We start from the raw sequence: 23,285 nt of genomic DNA on the forward strand, positions 1-23,285 counted from the left end.
TCTACTAACTCTATCTCCTTTAGTCCTTTTTTTTTATTTTTATATTTTTTATTCTCCTTTATGCTGAGGGAACAATGATAAGGGAGCTAAGCTGTGGTTATTTTAGATAACTTCCTGAAGACCACATAACCAATTGGCAGAGCTGGGAATGACACTTAGTTTTGTGTGACTTCGAAGCCAATGCTTTCTACAGTACCTTAACTATCTTCTCAATTAAAAAACTATATGAAACAAAATTCGCATAGGATCAAAATACTTGCAAACAAGTATTTCCCATTGTCTTATATACATGTATACTTATCAAAAATAGCTATTCATCTTTGATTTTGCTGTCTTCCCTTTCAAGGCTAATCAAGTTAGACATTTTTAAAGCTACCGATAAAAGTAAATCAACCACAAGTTCACAGGCACATCTTAGAAAGAACAAATTACACTTGAGCTACTAGAAAAAAAAAAAATGTCTGTGCTGTATGTTAGTGAGAAATGAATGAATGAAAAAATGAAGGGACTATTTTTTTGTCAAATTTCCTGTGAATGAAGGGTGCCTGGGTGGCTCAGTCGGTTAAGCGTCTGCCTTTGGCTGAGGTCATGATCCCAAGGTCCTGGGATCAAGCCCCACATCAGGCTCCCTGCTCATTGGGGAGCCTGCCTCTCCCTCCCCTTCTGCTCTTCTCTCCTGCCCTCAAATAAATAAATAACATCTTTAAAAAAATAAAAAATAGGGGTGCCTGGGTGCTGAGTTGGTTAAGCATCTGCCTTCAGCTCTGGTCATGATCTCAGGGTTCTGGGATCGAACCCCGAGTTGGGCTCCCACTCAATGGAGAACCTGCTTCTCCCTCTCCTCCCTGCTCATGTTCTCTCCGTTGCTATCTCTCTTTCTCTCTCAAATAAATAAATTAATTAAATCTTAAAAAAAATAATAAAGTTCAGAATCATAACATAGAAAACTGGGTCAGTAAAGCCCTTTCTAATCCCCAACAACTTCCATGGAGTACCATTTCCATTGCCCTATCACCTCTATAAAACTATACACCCCTAGAGAAATTAGAGAACAATGTTTGGCATCCACTGAAAGAGCATTTATTGGTATAACTTATCATATGGGGAGTCTGCTTCTCCCTCTCCCCCTGCCCCTCCTTCCTCTCACTCATGCTCTGTCTCATGCACTCTCTCACATAAATAAAATCTTTAAAAAAAATAAAATAAATTTTTAAAAATTTAAAAAATTTCCTGTGAACGAAAAAGCAAGTAAAAAAAAAAAAAAAAAGGTAGAGATACCCTGGGTGGTTCAGTCGATTGAGCATGGGACTCTTGGTTTCAGCTTAGGTCATGGTCTTGGGGTCATGAGATCGAGTCCCATGTCAGGCTGCCTGCTCAGCATGGAGTCTGCTTGAGATTCTCTCTCCCTCTCCCTCCGCACCACACCCCCCACTCACTCATGCTCTCTAAATAAATAAATAAATAAATAAATAAATAAATAAATAAATAAAATCTTTTTAAAGAAGTATATGAATTGGTGGTCAAAATATAAAGTGATCTAGCTAAAGAAATATGCAAGGGTATGGACTAACGACTGCACACACTAAATAAACAACTATGCATTTGTATAGCAGTTAATTCTATTTATAAATAGTCTGAGCACCACTCTCTTACTTCACATTCTTGTAGATAGAAGCTAAAGGGAATAAGTCTTCCACATACAGGTTACCAGATCAAATTTAAATTCTACTTTGTGCTTCTGACTCAGAATTGTAATTACCTAAGAACTGCTTCACAATCTAAGTAAAAAAAAAAAAAAAAAAAAAAAATTAAAGGTCGATTTTCCATTCTGTGTGTGATTATGTGTATGTGTTTAAAGCTGTAAGTGTAGCCAGCAGTGCATGTGTAGTACAGAAAACGGTTACCGTGCAAATCTATGGCATCTGACTTACATAATGAAGCACTACAACAGAAAACTTCCAACCAGCCTTCTAGATAAATAGAGAAGAGTCACAGGGCTATAAGATGATGTTGCCAATATATACAACATTAATTTATAAAAGAAGGGATTAACTGCTTCAATGACACTGATTCTAATGATAGCTTCAAACAAAAATGATGAGAACATTGTGTCCTTATAATCACCCCTGATTCCTATTGAATGTAGTCAGTGAGGCCATTTATTAGGTTTCTATCCTCCGTATGTGGGGCAAACAATTAGTTCTATTAATAGCATGATAAATAGTAAAAATTTACATAAAGTTCTAATGTGAGGAAAACACAAATACAAAATTCACAATTAAGAATATAAGAACTGGTAACTAGTTTTTTAAATTTTGAATTTAAATTAAGAACATAAGAATAGATAACTAGTAATTTACACTTCTTTTGAATTCTACAAAGAAGTAGAAGAAAAGACTGCTTCACAGGTAAATGTTGATATTAAAATACAAGTATTTTAATAATAGCTAATTTAGTTATTGACCTCCGGTTGGAAAAGACATGTTCAGTTTTACCAATGGAAATTCAATGGTTAATAATAATGATGATGATAATACTTTAAAAATAATAGCAACAATATTTTAAATTATAATATAGAATACTGATAGTAATATGAATAAGGATATTAACTAAAATGTATTAGGTGCTTCCTATGTGCTACCCTTTGTGTCACTAAATTTTTGCACCAAACCATGTATGTAGATAGTATTAACACACCATGTTAAGGAAATGTTTTAGTGGCAAATCACAGTCAATGTTTACTCTTGAAGAATCGGCTGTCTGTGTGCCTACGTGGACAGGAACAGGTTCTGGAAAGAGTAGGTGAGCAGCCTAAAAGATTTTGCCATTACGTCTTCTCTCCCTTGAATCATGAGCTAAAGATAATTCGGAGGTAAGTTATTGAAGCCACTAGTCTTTTCAAAACGTTTTTGCAGTCAAATCGATAAGACCTTTTTTATTTATTTATTTTTTGGTCTTTACATTTTTCAAAGTACTTTTGCTACATTGCAACTGTATTTTTTATCTAAATAACTCGAGGTGGATGAGTATTGCTATTATCACAAGGAAGAAAATGTTGCTAGGTAATCAAGAGTTACAGTGTCAGACTGAGTTTGTATCCTGACTTGTTCACTTATTAGTTATGTTAATTCAGACAAATTTTCAATCTCTCTGTAACTCAATTTTTTATTATAAAGATAATAATAGTAGCTACACACCATTACACTGATATGAAGATTAAATGAAGTAATAGGAGTAAGGCATTTATAATACAGTGAAATTTCAGTGCACATTAACTCTCATCAAACCTATTTTATAGGTAAACAACCTGAGGCACAGAGTCTAAAGTCATAGAGTCAGCATTAGACCAAGAATTCATAATCATGACTTTTAGGTTCAACATTATTTGCTCCTCCATGCCAGTTGTTCCCAAACTTGACTTTTGGATTCTGAGACAAACCAAAGAATTATTCCAACGGATCTTTCATTTCATATAAAATGATAATAATAATGACATCTAAGCATCTTGAGCATGTACTGTATGTTAAGCAGTGTGCTTAAATCTCTTACACAGATTCTCTTTTAATCCTCAAAATTCTATCAGATAGATTTTATTACTTCATCCATTTATAGACAAGGAACACAAGGGAAAGAATATTTAAGCTGACAAAAACTAGTAAGTTTCTGAGTTAGAAATAAAATTCAATGTGGCTTCAAAGGTCATCTTAGCCATTCACATTCACCTACTGACTAAAATAAGTAAATGGATAACATCTCACCACTAGAATTCATCAGGTTCAAAAGTTGGACACACTACACTGGCCTCCACTATCCCATCATCAGAGAACCCCAAATGCAATGTGGTTCTATAATCCTACATTCCCACTTGTTTATAACATGCCTACCTTAAAGAACAAATATTCTCTGTTTGCTTCTGGAGCATTTAAGATGAACTATTATAGTATACCCAAAAGTAGATTTATTAAATGGAATTATCTTCTTTCATACCTTTAATTACAATATCTTCCCTCATTAGATTATGAAAATGCTTTTCTTTGATTTCAGTATTTTATTTTTTTTGGCATGTATATTTCCAAATTTTATTAAGTATGCGTAATTTATGTTTCTTCATTTTGTTTTGTTTAGGTTGTAATCTCAAGAAACAATATAAGTACCCATTATATAAACTTTTATTTAGTGCCCATTTAAATGCAAAATATATTTAGATTAGATGATAGCTAGTATCCTGATACTAACATTTTATGCCTCATTTCTTAAATTTACATGACTTTAAAAATAATAAATATCTTCAGGTGGTGTTGAGATTTCAAAGGTAGTAAAGGATATTAACTTAATGTTAAGAAAATCTTCCCCATATTTCTTTCTCCTAGTCACACAATTTGCCTTCCCATAAGCAACCATATATTAAATTCATATTTATCTTTCCAGATATATTTACATATATATAATATATACATTTGTACATATAAAGCTCTCCTCCCTCATTTTTAGACTCATATGCCTTGTATGGTAGCACCAAATTGTTTCCCAAAGAGTTTGTTTCAATTTACTAACATTACTAAATTATAAAAGTGCCTGTTTTAGACTTTCCACTGATGCTGGTAAAATGTTTGCTTTTATGTTTCAGGTTTAAATAAGGTTAAATATTGCATATTCTGGGCATGTTGACAGGCTGCTCGGCACCAAAGTTAAGTGATATAACCCTTCATTTAAAAGAATAAAACCATGTGCATTAAAAGTTCAGTGATGAGGATAAAATTTTTTTTAACCATTTTCTAAGATCTGAAATAATAAACATATACCCCCAAAATTTTGGAAGTTCTTGGAAGATACGTTTTAATCATTACAGAAGGTTAAATTATAACTTATAATTTTCAGTTGTAGAAAAATCTGTGGTTTTATTTCTATAGAATCAGTGGTTTTATTTCTATAGAATCATCACCTCTTGTGGGTAATTGATAAGACATTTTAATCAAATTTTTACCTTAAAAGCCTAAAAGGAAAAATCCCAAATGGAAGAGTCTCTGCCAAGAACTTTTTGTAATTTGTTTACTTGCCGAAAACCAACTATGTGGCCTAATTTTTCTTTATAAACAGCATGCAATATAACTCGTCCAGCAATTCTATGAGGTTACAATGATATCAATCCAAACTTAAAGACCAGAAAGCTGAAACTCAACAATATTAACTGGCTCCAGGTGACACAATTAATACGGTATGGTAAGTAGGTGAATAGGTAGGTTTCCCACAAGTACTAGTCACAAAATAGACAAAAACATTGTTAAATGAATGGATTAAATACACCATAGATGTATAATCCTACTACAGCCACCTAAAACAAATGTCTTACCTCAAAAGCAAATGACAAAGAAGGAATGAAAGGCTTCAGATGACCAAATCTATACAACATTAGGAATCCCAAGCAACGGACAGTTTCCAGAATAGCTGCCTTAGGTCTGAAATAAATGTCATTAACACCTATTAGCTTTAAATATGCTCTTTCTATGTTTACATGTTATAATAGATATAGTGATACACATTTCTTCTAATTTTCAAGAAATACACAGTATTTTTACGTATTTGAAGAGCATTTGTCTCTGAAGCTGTTTGAAAACAGCCATTAAGCTAAGAAATAAAATGCATCTTTCAAAAGAAAATCTGTTCTTTAAAACAATGTATTGCTCAGTTTGAGCTTTGATGAGTTAGGGTGAAGCATACTTTCAGCTAATAAATAAAATATTAACAACTAAATTTCTAGGATTTAAAGTAAACAAGACTCCTGTCACTCACTCAATACCTTTATACTTCATTCATATAAAAATGGCCTATAAGGACTAATACAGTTACTGCTCTAAAATCATGAATTGTCGATTTCTGAAATATTGGGAAAATGGTTAATATGTGATTATGCCTAATATGGTAGGTAGCATAATTATAGACCTTTATTAATTATTTTGGGATGAATATTTTTGTATATACGGTATTCTTAAAATTCAAATTCTAGAATAAGTAAAATAAGCATGTTTATGTATTTGAAACAGCACTGAATGTCATGTACAGGTGAGCATTTATAAATTATCTTGTAATAATAGGAATGAACAGCTACTTTATCAGCTTAAAAGAAGCTTCATACATATTCATCTAATATTTTTGTAACAGATAAGTAGTATTGTTATGACAGGTGAATTTTCTAATTTAAATATTCTTGAATTAATGTCATAATACAAATATATTATTTAGTTAATTTAGAATATAGAGGTATAAAGAGAATGTATAGAAAATCTAAATATATTTAACTCAAATATTCCTTCTGCATCTACTAATTATGACTGTTTCTTTAAAATTGAATATGACATTTTTATACAAAAAAGAGAACATTTTTTTTCAAGTACTTTAAACTCAGTTAAAACAGGGTAATAGTTTCTGGTTTGTTTGCATTCAGGTAATGTGACTTATCTTTTTGTGAATGACATATTAAAATTTTTCACCTTGTCAAATAATGCTACATAATTAGTATAAACTAGTTTTCTAAAAAATCAATATCTGGGTAATTTCCAACAGAAAAAAAAATTTCTATTTTGAAACACAATTTTTATTAATTATGGTCTATGCTTTACTTTTTAATATTTTATATTGTGAAATGAAATGTACATATAAATATATAAAATATAATAATTATAAAAATACTTATATATTACTATACAATTATTATAAATATAAATTTATTTATATAAATATATTTATAAATATATATTTATATTTATACAAAATACGTAAATTTATATAAATAAATAATATCTATAACAGAAATATGCATTGATGACTTTTAACAAATAAATAACCTTGTAACCACCACTCAGTATCAGCACCCCTAAAGATAACTCTTACCTCCTCAATATTTCCATGTTCCTTCTACCTGAGAAAGAATAACTACCCTTCTAGAGTAATCTTATCCTTTTTCTCCTTTTTAAATTAATATTTTTACCACATTAGCATAAATTCTTAAAAATTATTGTATCTCTCTTTTTCTTTTTTACTTTTTATAAATGGGATTATATTGTATGCAGTTTTTGCACCTACCATCTTCCATTTAGTGTTGTTAATGAGATACACCTATGATGTTGCATGTAGCAGCAGTTCATTCTTTTCACTCTTGTAGAGCACTCCACTGTGTAAAGATACCAATATCCATGCATCCATTCACCTCGTAAAGGACATTTGGATTGTTGGCAGCATTTGTTCATTATGAAAGATGCTGTCTGAACATTCTTTTACATGCCTTTGGACTCCAGGTAATATGATATGTATGTTCAAATTTAGTAAAATTTTCAGTCTTTCAAATTAGATACCACAATATAAATTCTCCCCTCAGTGTGTGAGCATTTCGTCAATAGGGACTGTCAATACTTTTAGTCAAAAGGTGTTTGCTACTCACAAAATTTGCAAATAGCATTTCTATTTGAAGGTTTTATGTTTTACTATCTTAATGAGAGTTAATTATTGAAGAATTAATTTTCTTAAAGTTATTATAGTCTAATTAATCAATTTTAGCTTTATGATTACGGATTTTTGTGTACCATTTAATATTTTACCTACTCTAAGGTTATAGAGATATGTTACTATGCTATTTGCTGGAATCTATATTAGTTTTCCATTCACTTTTAAATCTATAAGCTCCTGACCCCAGAATTAACTTTTTATGATGTGAAATATTTGTCAAGTTTATTTTTCTTATTCCTATGTGGAAATCCAATGTTTCCAAGACCATTTATTGAAATGACAGCCTTTTCCCACAGCTCTGCAGGGATACCTTTGTCACAAATCAAGTATATATATATGCACATAGATCTGTTTCTAGGTTCTCTGTTCTAATCTTCGTGTCAATAAAGCATGTCTAATTACTGTAGCTTTATAATAAATCTTGACAGCCAGTACAGCAACTACTGCCATTTTTTTTTTTTTTTTAACCTCAAAACTGTGTTGGCTAATACAGGCCCATTGCATTTCCACATACATATATCTTAGAAAGGGCCTACCAAATACCAAGAAGAAACCTTTTACAATTTTAATTGCAACTGTATTAAATATGTAAATCTATTTGGTGAGAAATTATAATCTTTATAATACTGAGCATTCTAATCTATGAATATAGTCATCTCTCCATTTATTTAGTTATTTAGTTATTTTTCATAATAATTCAATTATTTGATAGCGTTTTAAAGAGATGTTTTACTCATTTAAGTTTTTATCTTAATTTCAGTTAGTTAACACATAGTACTATGTTAGTTTCATGGGTACAATATCATGATTCAAGAATTCCATACATCACCTGGAGCACATCACAAGTGTGCTCCTTAGTCTCCATCACCTATTTCACCCATCCCCCCATCGCCCCCGTCCCCTCTAGTCACTATCTGCTGTTCTCTATAGTTAAGAGTCCGTTTTTTGGTTTAACTCTCTTCCTATCTCTTTTTTTCCCCCTTTGCTCATTTGTTTTGCTTTCTTAATTCCACATGAGTGAGATAATATGGTATTTGTCTTTCTCTGACTGACTTACACTCTAGCTCCATCCATGTCATTGCAAATGGCAAGATTTCATTCTTTTTTATGATGGAATAATATAGTGATATATTATATTATACATTATATATAAAACATACATTACTTTATATATATATATATGTCATCTTCCTTATCCATTCATCAATCAAGGACATTTCTTGAGCTGCTTCCATATCTTGGCTGTTGTAAATAATGCTGCTATAAACATAGGGGTGCATGTATCTCTCTGAATTAGTGCTTTTTTATTCTTTGGTTAAATACCTAGCAGTGCATTTACTGTCTGCATTCCCATGAACAATGCAGGAGGTTTCCTTTTTCTCCAAATCCCCATCAACACCTGTTGTTTCTCATGTTGATTTTAGCCATTCTGATAGACGTGAGGTGGTATCACATTGTAGTTTTGATTTGCATTTCCCGGATCATAGTAATAATAAGCATCTTTTCATGTGTCTGTTGGCCATCTGGATGTCTTTGGAGAAATAACTGCTCATGTCTTCTGCTCATTTTTTAATTGGATTGTTTTTTGGGTGTTGAGTTTTATAAGTTCTTCATGTATTCTGGATACTAACCCTTTATTGGATATATTATTTGCAAATATATTCTCCCATTCCATAAGTTAACTTTAGTTTTGTTGATTATTTCCTTTGTATGCAGAAGCTTTTTATTTTGATGTAGTCCTAACAGTTTATTTTTGCTATTATTTCCCTTGCTTCAAGGGACCTAACTAAAAACAGTTGCTATGGCCCATGTCAGGGAAGTTACTACCTGAGTTCTCTTCCAGGATTTTTGTAGTTTTGGGTCTTACATTTAAGTTTTTATCTATTTTGAATTTACTTTTGGTGTATGGTGTAAGAGAGTGGTCCAGTTTCATTTTTTGCATGTAGCTGACCGGTTTTTCCAACACCATTATTGAAGAGATAGACTTTTTTTTTTCCCATTGGATATTCTTTCATGCTTTGTTAAAGATTAATTGGCCATATAATTGTGGGCTTATTTCTGGGTTTTCTATTCTGTTCTACTGAACTATGTATCTATTTTTGTGCCCAACCATACTGTTTTGATCACTAAAGCTCTGTAATATAACATGAAGTCCAAAATTGTGATGCCCCCAGCTTTGCTTTTCAAGATTGCTTTGGCTCTTCAGTGTCTTTGGTGGTTCCTTATAAATTTTAGGATTGTTTGTTCTAGTTCTATTTTAAAAAAAAAATGTTCGTATTTTGACAGGGATTGCAGTGAATGTGTGAATTGCTTTGAGTAGACATCTTAACAATATTTGTTCTTCCAATCCATGAGCATAGAATATCTTTCCATTTCTTTCTGTCATCTTTAATTCCTTTCCTCAGTGTTTTACAGTTTTCAGAATACAGGTCTCTCACGTCTTTGATTAGGTTTATTCCTAGGTACTTTATTATTTCTGATGCAATTGTAAATGGAAATGTTTTCTTAATTTCTCTTTCTGCTGCTTCATTATTGGCGTATAGGAATGCAACAGATTTCTGTATATTGATTTTATATCCTGTGACTTTACTGAATTTGTTTATCGGTTCCAGAAGCTTTTTCGTGGAATCTAGGGTTTTCTATATAGAGTATCTTATCATCTGCAAATTGTGAAAGTTTTACTTCTTTCTTACCAATTTAGATGCCTTTTATTTCTTTTTGTTATCTAATTGCTGTGGCTAAGACTTCCAGTACTACATTGAATAAAAGTGGTGAGAGTGGACATCCTTGTCATTTTCTTGACCTTACATGAAAAGCTCAGTTTTGCTCCATTGAAGATTACATTAGCTGTGGGTCTTTTGTATATGGCCTCAATGATGTTGAGGTATGTTCCCTCTATTCCTATTTTATTGAGGCTTTTTTTTTTTTTTTAACTTGAATAGATGTACTTTGTCAAATGCTTTTTCTGCCTCTATTGAAATATCATTTGGTTCTTATCCTTCCTCTTACTGATGTGATATATCATGTTGATCAACTTGTGAATATTGAACCACCCTTGCAACCATGAATAAGCCTCACTTCATCCCAGTGAACATTCTTTTTAATGTATTTTTGGACTGAGTTTCCAGTATTTTTGTTGAGGATTTTTGAATTTATGTTCATCAGAGATATTGGCCTGTAGTTCTCTATTTTGGTGGGGTCCTTATCTGGTTTTGGAATCAGGGTATTACTGACCTCATAGGAAGAGTTGGGAAGTTTTCCTTCCTCCTCTATCTTCTGCAATAGTTTGAGAAGAATAGGTAATAACTCTTCTCTAAATGTTTGGTATAATTCTCCTCAGAAACCACCTAGTCCTGGACTTTTGTTTGGTGGGAATTTTTCGATTACTGATTCAATTTCTTTTCTGGTTATCAGTCTGTTAAAAGTTTCTATTTCTTCCTGTTTCAGTTTTGATAGGTTATATGGTCCTAGGAATTTATCTATGTCTTCTAGGTTGGCGAATTTGTTGGCATATAGTTTTTCATAATATTCTTTTATAATTGTTTGTATTTCTGTGGTTTAGGTTGTTATTTCTCCTTTCTCATTTGTAATATTGTTTACTTGAATCCTTTTCTTTTTTTCTTGATAAGCCTGGCTAAAGGTTTATCAATTTTATTGATTTTTCAAAGAACCAGCTCCTGGTTTCATTGATCTGTTCCATTGTTTTTAAGTTTTTAGATCATTCATTTCAGCTCTAATCTTCATTATCCTTTCCCTCTTATGTTTTTAGGTTTTGTCTTGTTCCTTGTCTAGCTCCTTTAATTGTAAGGTTAAGCTGTTTAGTTGAGATTTTTCTCGCTTCTTGAGGTAAGCCTGTATTGCTGTAAACTTTTCTTTTAGGATTGCTTTTGCTGCATCCCAAAGGTCTTGAACTGTTGTGTTTTCATTTTCATTTCTTTCCATGTGCTTTTTGATTTTTTTCTTTTATTTCCTAGTTCATCTATTCATTGTCTAGTAGCATGTTATTTAATGTCCATGTATTTGTGTTCTTTCCAGATTTTATTTATTTATTTATTTTGTGGTTGACTTCTAGTTTCATAGCATTGTGGCCAGAAAAGGTATGATTTCATTCTTTTTCAATTTATTGAGGTTTGTTTTGTGGCCTAATATGTGATCTATTCTGGAGAACATTCCATGTGCACCTGAAAAGAATATGTATTCTGCCATTTTAGGATGGAATGTTCTGAATATATCTGTTAAACCCATCTGGTGTGTCATTCAAAGCCACTGTTTCAACTGATTTTCAATTTAGATGACCTATTGATGTAAGTGGAGCATTAAAGTCCCCTACTATAATTATATTTTTATCAATTAGTTCCTTTATTAACTATTTTATGTATTTGGGTGCTCCCATGTTGGGTGCATAAATATTTATGACTGTTATATCTCGTTGGATTGTCCCCTTTTTTTTATTATATAGGGCCCTTCTTTGTCTCTTGTTAAAGTCTTGATCTGAAGTCTATTTTCTCCAATATAAGAATTGCTACTCAGGCTTTCCCTTGACACCCATTCACATGATAAATGTATCTCCATTTCTTCACTTCAACCTGCAGGTATTTTTAGTTCTGAGATGAGTCTCTTCTAATCAGCATATAGATGGGTCTCTTTTTTAAAAATCTATTTTGTCACTCTAGGTCCTTTGATTGTCTTTAGTCCATCTACATTTAAGTAATTACTGATAGATATGTATTTATTGCCATTATATTACCTGTTTCGTGGTTATTTCTGAAGATTTTCTCTGATCCTTTCTTATCTGTTTAATGGTTTGCTAGTTTTCTTTAGTGATATATTTGGATTTCTTTTTATTTTTTGCATATTTATTAGCGATTTTTGATTTGTGGTTACCATTTGGTTTGTATTTAATATCTTTTGCATACAGCAATCTGTATTAATTTGATGGTCATTTAAATTTGAACCCATTCTTTCTATACTCCTCTCCTCCCCATGCTTTAAGTATTTGGTGTTTTATTTTATTTTATTTTATTTTATTTTATTTTATTTATTTTTTGAGGTACTTGACTGAAATTTTACAAAAATATTCATTTTTACCACTTTCATGTTTCCCACCTTAGTACTGTCACTGTTGGTCTTTCCTTCCCACTCAGAAATAATAAATTTCTTGCAGGGCTGGTTTAGTGGTCATGAATTACTTTAGTTTTTGTTTGTCTGGGGAACTCTATTTCTCCTTCTATTCTGAATGATAACCTTTCTGGATAGATCATTCTTGACTACAGATTTTTCCCATTCAGCATTTTGAATATATCATGCCACTCTCTACTGGCTTGGAAAGTTTCTGCTAAAAAATCCTCTGATAGCCTTATGGGGTTTCCCTTGTATGTAACTGTCTTTTTTTCTTGTTGCTTTTTTTTTTTTTTTTTTTTCTTTATCACTATATCTTGCCATTTTAATTATATGTCTTGGTGTGAATCTGCTTTCATTGATTTTTTGGGAGTTCTCTGTGCCTCTTGGATCTGGATATCTATCTCCTTTCCCAGATTAGGGAAGTTTTCAGATATTTTCTCTTCAAATACATTTTCTGCCTCCTTTTTTTCCCTCTTCTTCAGGGACTCCTATAATGCTAATGTTATTGCATTTGATGGAGTCACTGAGTTTCCTAAGTCTAATCTCCTTTTGCATAATTCTTTTTTCTCTCCTTTGTTCAGCTTGATTACTTTCTATTACTCTATCTTTTAGGTCTTGTTCCTCTGCTTCTTCCAGTCTGCTGTTCATTGCATCAAGCATGTTCCTAATCTCACTTACTGCACTCTTCATCTCTAATTGGTTCATTTTTATCTCTGTCTCTCTGGTGTCTTCCACTCTTTTCTCAAGTACAGTGAGTATCCTTATGATCATTGCTTTAAATACCCCATCAGGCATGTTATTTATATCACTTTGACTTAGATCTCTGGCTGTGGACTTATCCTTTTCTTTCACTTGGGAAAATTTTTTTCTGTTTTTAGTAGGTTCATTTCTAACTTGATGATTTGGATCCTGATAAAACTCCAGAATCTGTTGCTATTCCAGAACATCCATTAAGCTTTCCTTGGGAAAGTAACATACCATTGACATAAATTAAGTGTATGTTTTCTGGACTTTTGTATGTACAATTTCCTGAAAGGAATGCTACTTGATAAACAATTATACTACAACAAAGATCAAATCTCAAGAATGACTAAGTTTTTTTTTTTTCTTTTTTGGAATTTTTTCACAAAGCTACAATGTATGTAAATTCTATAATATGTGAATTCAGGCATCACATTGCTTGGGTTTGTGTTCTGTTCTATCTCTTACTATCTGTCTGATTTTCTCCATCTGTAAAATGGGCTTTATAGTAATTCTTATCTCAGAGCATTGTTGTAAGAATTAATAACATATTCCATGGCACATATTAACTGCATAAATATTGGTATTGGTATTAATATCAATGCTTGATAAATACTAAGCAATAGTGAATAGGTATTTTTCTATAAACTTCCTGCCATAAAAGCATTTTGAAATTGTACAGGTGAATATATTTTCTGGCTAGAGTAGTATTTATTTTATTTATTTATTTATTTATTTATTTTATGTTAGTCACCATACAGTACATCATTAGTTGTTGATTTAGTGTTCCATGACTCATTGCTTACATATAACACCCAGTGCTCCATGTAATACATGTCCTCCTTAGGGTGGTATTTAATACAAGTTTCTTTAAATATGTTGTGTGAGGGAAAGGACATAAACTTTAAGTACACAGTATATATACATTCTGGCACATATTGTGAAGTGTTCAATGGCAAAGTAAAAGTACTCAAATATGTTTCATATTTTATTAAGTACTCAGAGTTATGGTCCATGTTTTGCCAAATTACTCATTACATTTATAGGTTTTCTTTAGTAACCTTAAAAATCTAAGCTGCATTTAAAAGGCTTGAATTTAAAATGCACCCTTGATTTTAAAAATTAGATAAACTGCCACGCTGTTTAATTTAAAATATCATGAAGTTATACTTTTAACGTTGTTTTTAATAAGGAATGTTTGATGAATATCAAAGTTCACATATATTTTTAAAATAACATTATAAAACTACATAAAATGAAAGAATTTTACTTCTTGCCTTTGATCCAGAAGAAATCCAATGGAGGTCAAAGTCAGGATAATGAAGCCAACCCTCAGAAGGAGTGTAACCTGTGATAGTGCCTGTCAAAGAAACACAGAGACCAATAAATTCTTAAGGAGGGTTATCAAAAAGAACATCAGAATTCAAAGCTGTCAAGAAAACCAGCCTCAAATTTTATTTTATATTACCCCATTTGTCACTAACATTTTTTAAAAAGGGTGAATACACAAAGGACATTTTGGTTTTCCTAATGTCATTTAATTATCTTCCTGGACACTTAGAAAATGAATTAGACACTTCCACAGAGATATTTTTGCTTAAAGTGTTCTTTCTAAAAATTCTCCTTTATAGTTTTGACTTTCATAATTCTTTGAAACACCTATGTCCTCACATATGGAGAAATCACTTACATTTTTATGAATAAATAGCACATTCCGATAGCTATTTTTAATATCACTGATTCTTTGTGGTTTCAAACCCAAAGCTGTTTTTAATACAGAAAATATTTAAAGGAGAATGTGCTTATGAGTACAAACACATAAATGGAACATACTGTACAAATACATACTCATATTTGATGAAATCTACAGGTTCATATGTACATGTCAAAAATTATCTCTTGAGTTATTGTTAAAGAACATATTTTCATCATAATTATAAATTATGCATCTTGTTTTCATGTAAAAACTTAATAATAATGTTTATTGAAAATCTACTATTTTATACCTTCCACATTATATGTTTCGTATACTTCAATCTTTTTATAGTCCCTACAACCTTACAGATAAGGTATCATTATACCTCCTTCTTATATGGAAAAACAAACAAACTGGGAACCAAAGGATTAAGTAACTTTTCCATCATCACACAGAAGTAAACGATGCCTCTGAAATGTAAAATATACCTTCCTGACCTCAGAGTGTGGCAATGGTGGATAAATATGAGCAACAAACTTAAAGGGGACAGGCGCAGAGATCTAAGCCGAGGTTATATAGCTGCTATTTAGGGTAGATGAATACTGCTTTAGTTTAAAAGTGGATCAGTAAAAGCAAAAAGTTGGATACACATCCTTCTGACTGATTCCCCTACAGAAAGAGTGTTTGCATCATGTTGTGATCACAATTTTAGCCACTTTGTTGTATCACACTGATGGTGTTTATGTTTCACCTTAATGAGAACACCAGAAGTGTGATACAACAAAGTGGCTAAAACAGTGATCAAAACATGATGCAGTCTTTCTCTTTACTTTTAATGAAATCACAAGAGGTAATTTCAACTCAATATTAACTAATATATACTCCTACAAAAATTGCATCTGTCCAAAGTTACAAACAGTAAGCAAAAGCTACCAACTGCAACTGCTGTTCACATCCAGTACCCCAGCTCCACACCTCCTTATAAATCAACCCTGACCTCATGGCCAACTTACAACACCTCCCTATACACCACCATATGCCTGGATGGCCAGAATTGACAGGGATTTAAAACAAAGCAATAGTTTAGTAGACAAGTATTGATGAGTAATCAACAATATGACTAAAAAGTATCAGAATGTTTCGGGATATGGGGACAGAGCTAGGTATCAGATGTAAGAGGGAAAGCTCAGTGGACACCAGAATGTTTTAGTGGAATGCTATTTGGTTTTGTGGAATTCAGCAGTGGCTACTTTTGGACAGTGTGGCAAAAGTACCAGATAAATATGTCTTGGTAGTAAAGTTGTTGCGGAAAAATAAAGATCAGACCAGTGAGAGACCAAGTGACACTCGGAGAAGTAGGAGAACTCGTATTTTACTCCGGCTGACCCAGATGAGCTCGTGCTCAAAATTCTGGGCCCCGGGGAATGGGGTTATAGGGCTTTTATAGGGGACTGCAGGTAGTCAGGTTCCGAGGGCTATGGTGACTGCTGGTAGGGGGGTTTTAACTGGAGGAGTGGGGGCTGCTTTAGGTGGGAACAGTAGTGCAGGGAGACTGTGGCAGGAAGCCTGTTTACAGAAACTGAAAAGGCAGGTTATCTCTTGCTCCCAGCAGGGCTTCTGGTTATCTCTAGCTTATTGTTAGTAACTTTCCATCCTCTGGGGCCTCCTGGCCTGGGCTTGCTCTGGGCATTTTCCTCTTCAAAGTAACTAGGTGTGCTTGTGCAGATTAATGGTTGCTTAAAAGAAGCATTTGTCTTTAAAGAAAAGTGCTGCTTTCACCACCACTATCACTTCATTTTGATTCCTTAGGAGAAAATTCATATGAAAGGAAGAAATAACATGTGCCCAAAAACTACAGCACGGTTTTAAATGCTCTGTAAGAATATAGGATTTGGAATTATACATTGAATGTATGAGGCATGTAACCATAGGGAAATTATTTGGCATTTTTAAGGCTCTTTTACGTGTTTGGTACATTTGACATAAAATGAGTTTGGCAGCAACTACAATAAGGTACTAAGAAGAGTGCCTGGCACTCTACTAACAGTTATGATAGGAATATCACTGTTACTATTTTCAGGCTATACTGATTTTTCAAATGGTACTTAGGTTAACCTTAATGAATTACAATAAAATAAAGAAGCACAAATAAAAGGTCCATTAACTCTTTCCAATATCATTGGAAATTCAGAGATAGGATAAATATAGATTTTTGAATTTTGGTTAGGGAATTTATGATACCTTAACAAAAAAAAAAAAAAAAAAAAAAAGAACTCCTCTTTATGCAAATTGCTTCCTGGTCCTGGAGTCAGAGTGAACACCAACTTAATATGTTTGTCTATCCAGTTATGTAGTCAAAGCCTCTACCTGACTAAAAGGCACCTGAAACTTACCATGTCTAAAACTGTGTATTTATTTCCTTCCTTCACACTACACATCCCCAGGTTTCTTCTTCTTAAAATGGCACACCCAGGTTTTTAGTTGCTCAAGCAAAAAAAAAAAAAAAAAAAAAAAAAAAAAAAAAAAAAAAAAAAAAAAAAAAAAAAACCAAAAAACCCAAAAAGCAAAATAAACAAAAAACTGTGACTCATCCTTGACTCTTCCTCTCACTGTCTACTTCTAATATGTTAAAAATAAAATGTTGGCATTAAATTCGAAGTACATTCAGAATAAAGATATTTGTTACAAGCATCTGTTTTGTGAACAAATCTTGTTCCAACCCAACATGATCTCCACCACAACTGAAATACTCTTTTAACTGGTGTCTCCACTTCTTAGATTGCATGTCTACCTATCATGGCCTTCTACCCACAGTTTTACAGCCAGAACTCTGACTCTTTTTTAGACATATGTCATATCATATATTATGTTCTAAATCCTCCAGGGGCTTCAAATTCTAGTTGGAATAAAACTCAAAGTCCCTACTCTGTCCCTCACATAACATACCCCATTATCATATTGTCCCTGAGCAATCTCTCTGTCTTTCATATCACAAGTTTTGTTCTCCCTTGAACATGACAAGCATCCTTCCCATTCAAGTCTGTTTTACCTACTGTTCCTTCTATTGGGGCAACTTCCCCCAGGGATCTTTATGGTTCATTCCTTCATTCATTCAGGTACTATTCAAATGCATATCCTTGTCTGTCATGTAAAACAGTACTTTTCTATAACTATCTATAGCCTTATTCTGTTATATTGTTCTCCATACAACACTTCTATACAATTATGCACTTATCCACTTGTCACTTCTATACAATTATACATCTGTTTGAGCATTCTCTTGCGGTTTATTATCTGTCCCACCCCACTAGAATGTAAGCCCCATTAAAGGTTATATTTTGTTATTTACTGTTACATCTCAAACATCTAGAATATTGCCTGGCATATAGTTAGTACTCAATGTTTTTGTTGAAAGACTGATCAAATGAATGAATATTTTATATCTGTGTTTTAATATCCATGCCCTTAATATTAATAATTTATGTTAATTGGTTTAACCAATAATGTAATATTATAACATTAAATATTTAATTTACTATCAATATTTTAGTTCTTTTAAATTAAAAATAGATTATATTTAATAATTTAATATTTCATAATTTAATATTATTAATTTGATATTCGTATACTAAATGTTTCAAAATGTTAAATATGTTAAATATTAAATCCTTTAATATTGAATTCCTTAGAGAACAGAATTGTTTTAAAAGTGTTTGAGTTTAAAAGAAGCTGAGATTACCATAAGAAGGAATTCAATATAGACCACATACACTTCCTTTAAAGAGTTCATTTCTCTATGTAACTTCTAAGGTTTTCCATAGATCATCCTCGGATAAGCTAATTAAAGCATATGATCGATTAGTCATATCTAATTTCTACACGTTCTCATTTCATGAATACTTATTGAGCATGTGCTAGGCACCATGGTAAGTATGAATTTAAGAGAGTGGGTAAGAAACACAAAATCCCTGCCCTATAAATCATACTACTTTAATCCCTGATGATATGTCCATAGGCCAGCAACACTAGAACAAAAAAGAAAAAAAAAAAACATAAAATAGGATGTATAGGCTTTGACTATTATAAACACTTTGACTCCTGTGTTTTAAACAATCTGTGAAATGACTTAAAGCTTATTAGTATTTTTATAACATAAAATTTTATTTTTCCTTGGGTTAAGTCCCATTTCATACCATCCACTGCTAGTACATCTTTCATGTAAAATATTGCTGTCCTAAAGTGCTAAAATGGAATTATTCTGAATTAACCTTTGAATGCATTTTAAGTCTTTATCACACACACACACAAAAATGAGGAAGACCATAACTATATAAAGCTTTATCAAGCAAGGAATTATTTTTCCTTTTGAAAATGATCTTTTAAATCGGCAGTTCAGTTGCCCTTATTTCCATAGAAGTTTCCCAGTACAGGATTCACTGTCCAAATTTGTATGCTTGAAGAACTCTACCTCTGTGCAATTTCCTTTTAAGTAGATGGGGAAAAAAGAAAACAAAAAACAAACAAAACCCCTCAGGAAGCAACATTAACAACATAGGAACTCGAGAATTACTTGTTTGCTGCAAAGTGCTTAATCAATGAGCTTGTGGGCATCCTTTCTTTGCTCACAGCTATAAAGAAGAAAACTTTTTTCTTCTTGAATGGGGATATCTCTCTCTTCACCATTTCACAGAAAAACTCTGTTGATCAACATAACTAATTTTCCTATTTCCCTACCTCACAAACCCCACAAAGGGAAACGTCAGTCCCATACACTATACTGTAAAATCAGAGTATGCTTCTATATAAACAACTTCTTTTTTAAACACTATTTATATTGGGGTCCTGGATGGCACAGTCAGTTAAGCGCCCAACTCTTGGGTTTCAGCTTGGGTCGTGATCTCAGGGCCTTGAGATGGAGCCCCTCCTTGCTCAGCACAAAGTCTGCTTAAGACTCTCTCTCCCACTCCTCCTGCCCCTTTCCCTGCTTGCACTCTCACTGTCTCCTTCTCTCTCTCAAACAAATGAATAAACCTTAAAAAAAAAATAAAAACCTTTGAGTATTGTCAAAAATCCTTTGATAATATTTTCTATGATTTTTTTTCAAAGGACTTGGAAATGAAAATGTCTACATTTTATTATTATAGCAAGGAAGTACTTGTTAGGAGTTTCTCTAACAGGTGTCTGAAAAGAACTTCTGAAGTCATTATTTTGACTCAAAATGGTTATCTTCCTAAACGTCTTTAAAATGAGGACAAAAATCATTTAATACTTAAACCCTAATGACTTCTGATGTGAAGGCAGTAGATAGGGTTTACTGTCACACCTGCTAAGAGGCTGAGTCATCACCCCCCCCCATACACACACACACATACTATGGGCTCCACCTTCCAGATGCCTTGAGGGGCTGGATTTGTCATGCTAAAACCTAGTGCCTGAAGATTCTTTTTAGTATTACAACAGACACAGGAACCGAACCCCAGGGGATACAACAATATAATTTGTAATTTTTGTATATGAATCTCAAAACACTTTCTTGAAATAAGATCATGCTTTTTAAAAAAATTGTCAATATTGACTATACTCTTTTTTTCTAAATTATCAGAGCCCCCTAGGTGGTTACTATGGAAGCATAGAAAAAGGAATGCAATTAGAATGAGCATTTTCTAGAATTTCAAACACACAAGAATCAAAGAAACTAAATATTAATCACAGGAGAAAATATATTGGCTAAAAAATAGTGAATACATTGTTCAGAAACACTGAACTGATATGAATTACTGCATTTTTACCAAAAAAAAATATAAGAAATAAAAGCAAAACTCTGCATTTTAAAAACTTTAACTGAATACTTAAAGAACAGTTATGCTACAGTTATACTTATGCTATGATTCCACTCCATTAAAAAATGAATGCACTCCCGATAGATAGAAAAACAATAGACTGTTTACTCCCACTTGAAAGAAAAATACATCTGAAAAAAACTGTTTTCAAGACACTGGCACATGGTAACAAATGTCACTGATTCCCAGAAAAATGGGATATAAATGACATGACCACCTTACTTCTTGAGAGAGTTTCCAAGCCACAGAACAGAGGGAACCCAGGGGGTCTGGTGGACTCCCTGAGTTGAAGAGGTGGAGCTGGGATTTAGCAGAAACCAAGGAGGCTTCTGTTTGCAAGACAGTACCAACGAGGAGAGAGCTGCATAGAGAAAACTCTAGAAATCTACAGAAAGTATCCATCAAGTCCAGTATATTGGGTCATGCATATGAGAAAACTATCGGAGGCCAGAGAAGGATTACAGCTTGCAACATGAGAGCTTACAAAGTGCGGGCTAGAGTGCATGTCCTCACCAGCCAGACTGGATAACCTCATGGCTCACTGGGCATTGGGTAGAGAACACAGGAGTCTTGCCTCAGTACTGGATAATAATTAATCCAAGAGATAGCAACCTCAGAACTCAAGGTCCAACAGCAATTGCTGGAAGATACCCATTTTAACACAGTATACTTCTTAGATGTTCAGTAAAACTATTTTGGGGGTCAATGAAGCCAGTCTAAATTATCAGTATTCACTTCAAGATTTCACTGAAATCACACCAACTTCCACTATACTTGTGATAGAAAACTCTTATTTTTTTCCACTAAGAAACAAGTGAAAACATGAGCTGTATATCTTTCAGTTATTTCTCAAAATACAAAAGAAAAGAAGAGGTGTTAAAAGACAGTCTCAGAAAGACAAACTTTCTTCTCATGAGGATTATTTTTTAAAAAAAGATTTTATTTATTTATTTTAGAGAGAGAGAGAGAAAGAGAAAGAAAGAAAGAAAGAAAGAAAGAAAGAAAGAAACAAAGACCATGAACAGGGGAGAGGCAGAGGGAGAGGGAGAATCAGGCTTCCCACTAGCAGGGAGCCCGATGCAGGCCTCGATTCAAGGACCTTGGGATCATGACCTGAGCTGAAAGAGGACATTTAACCGACTGAGCCACCCAGGTGCCCCTCTTTACATTACTTTTAATGAGATTACTTTTAATGGGATTTAATGAGAAAATACACTCCTCAGAATTATGCATTTTGACTTTGAGTCTCCAAAGCTGAGTTTAAATGTCTAATTTTTAAATATTTTTCATAAATCAAAATGAGATATTCAAATTATAAGCAGTGTTATGGTTGACTGTTTAGTATTATTATTAAAGGAGCTGTCTGATAGTGATCAAAGTTTGGGACAATACTAATAACATGAAGATATGTTTAATTTCACAGTTAATATTTTTACTTATGTAGATGATATTTTTAATGTGCAATGTCCCTTTTAATTATATTTCAATATAGTGTACAAAAATTAAATTTTGGGGGGCTCCTGGGTGGCTCAGTTGGTTAAGCATCTGCCTTTGGCTCAGGTCATGGTCCCAGGGTCCTGGGATCGAGTCCTGCCTGTTCCCTGCTTCTCCCTCTTCCTCTGACTCTCCCCTCAATTGTGTGTTCTATCACACTCGCTCTATCAAATAGTTAAAATCTTTTTAAAAATTATATTTTTCACTGGAACTCATGATAACCACTTTTCTGAGTTCCTGAAGCGTATGCTTATCAGACAGGTAGCTTTTTAAAAATATACTTCAGTGCACACTTATTACATTTATTTCATGGCTCTCAGTTATAACTGATGCTCGTTTTGACTCACATTTCCTTTTTTCACATCACTTCAGTGACCACCTAAAAACTTTAGAAATTTAATTAAATCTCAATGGACTGCCCTGGAAAAAAAAAACAAACAAAACAGTAGACACTAGATACTGACTTGAGAGATTTCATATGAGACCTAAGCTAGATCTAATTTGCACAAGTCACTCTGTGTTACGAGAATACCATTAAATATATTGATTTTTTTTCAAAGAATCTGTTAAAACATGTCAACATGAAAACATTAGTTACAAAATTGCAGTATCCATAATATTTTACAGAATACAGCATACAGGGGAATTCAAAACCATAAAAATCTGTTCCCAAATTTATACTGGATATTCTTAGATGCCTCATTAACTTGAAATATATCATCAAATAATCTGTGTTAAAATGTATCTGCAGTAACTTTACTATACATTCTATGTTAAGAATGTGATACACTCGGGGCGCCTGGGTAGCGCAGTCATTAAGCGTCTGCCTTCGGCTCAGGGCGTGATCCCGGCATTCCGGGATCGAGTCCCACATCGGGCTCCTCCACTGGGAG

The 23,285-nt window shown here is 32.9% G+C and overlaps 1 protein-coding gene across 19 annotated transcripts in view; it reads right to left on the bottom strand.

Moving 5' to 3' along the window:
- The window catches only part of AGMO (alkylglycerol monooxygenase), a 366,688-nt gene that overhangs the window by 167,025 nt on the left and 176,378 nt on the right, over positions 1-23,285 (bottom strand). For all 19 annotated transcript variants that reach the window (XR_008956466.1, XR_008956467.1, XR_008956465.1 and 16 more), the window contains 2 exons: positions 14,640-14,722; positions 5,351-5,456 (listed from right to left, as the gene is read on the bottom strand). Coding sequence is in view for 15 of the 19 variants with exons in the window: in XM_057304529.1 (XP_057160512.1) it covers positions 5,351-5,456; positions 14,640-14,722 (189 nt within the window). In the remaining 4 variants the exon portion in view is untranslated. The remainder of the gene's footprint in view (positions 1-5,350; positions 5,457-14,639; positions 14,723-23,285) is intronic.

Source organism: Ursus arctos, unplaced genomic scaffold (genome assembly GCF_023065955.2).
Source record: "Ursus arctos isolate Adak ecotype North America unplaced genomic scaffold, UrsArc2.0 scaffold_3, whole genome shotgun sequence".
NCBI classification, from domain to species: domain Eukaryota; kingdom Metazoa; phylum Chordata; class Mammalia; order Carnivora; family Ursidae; genus Ursus; species Ursus arctos.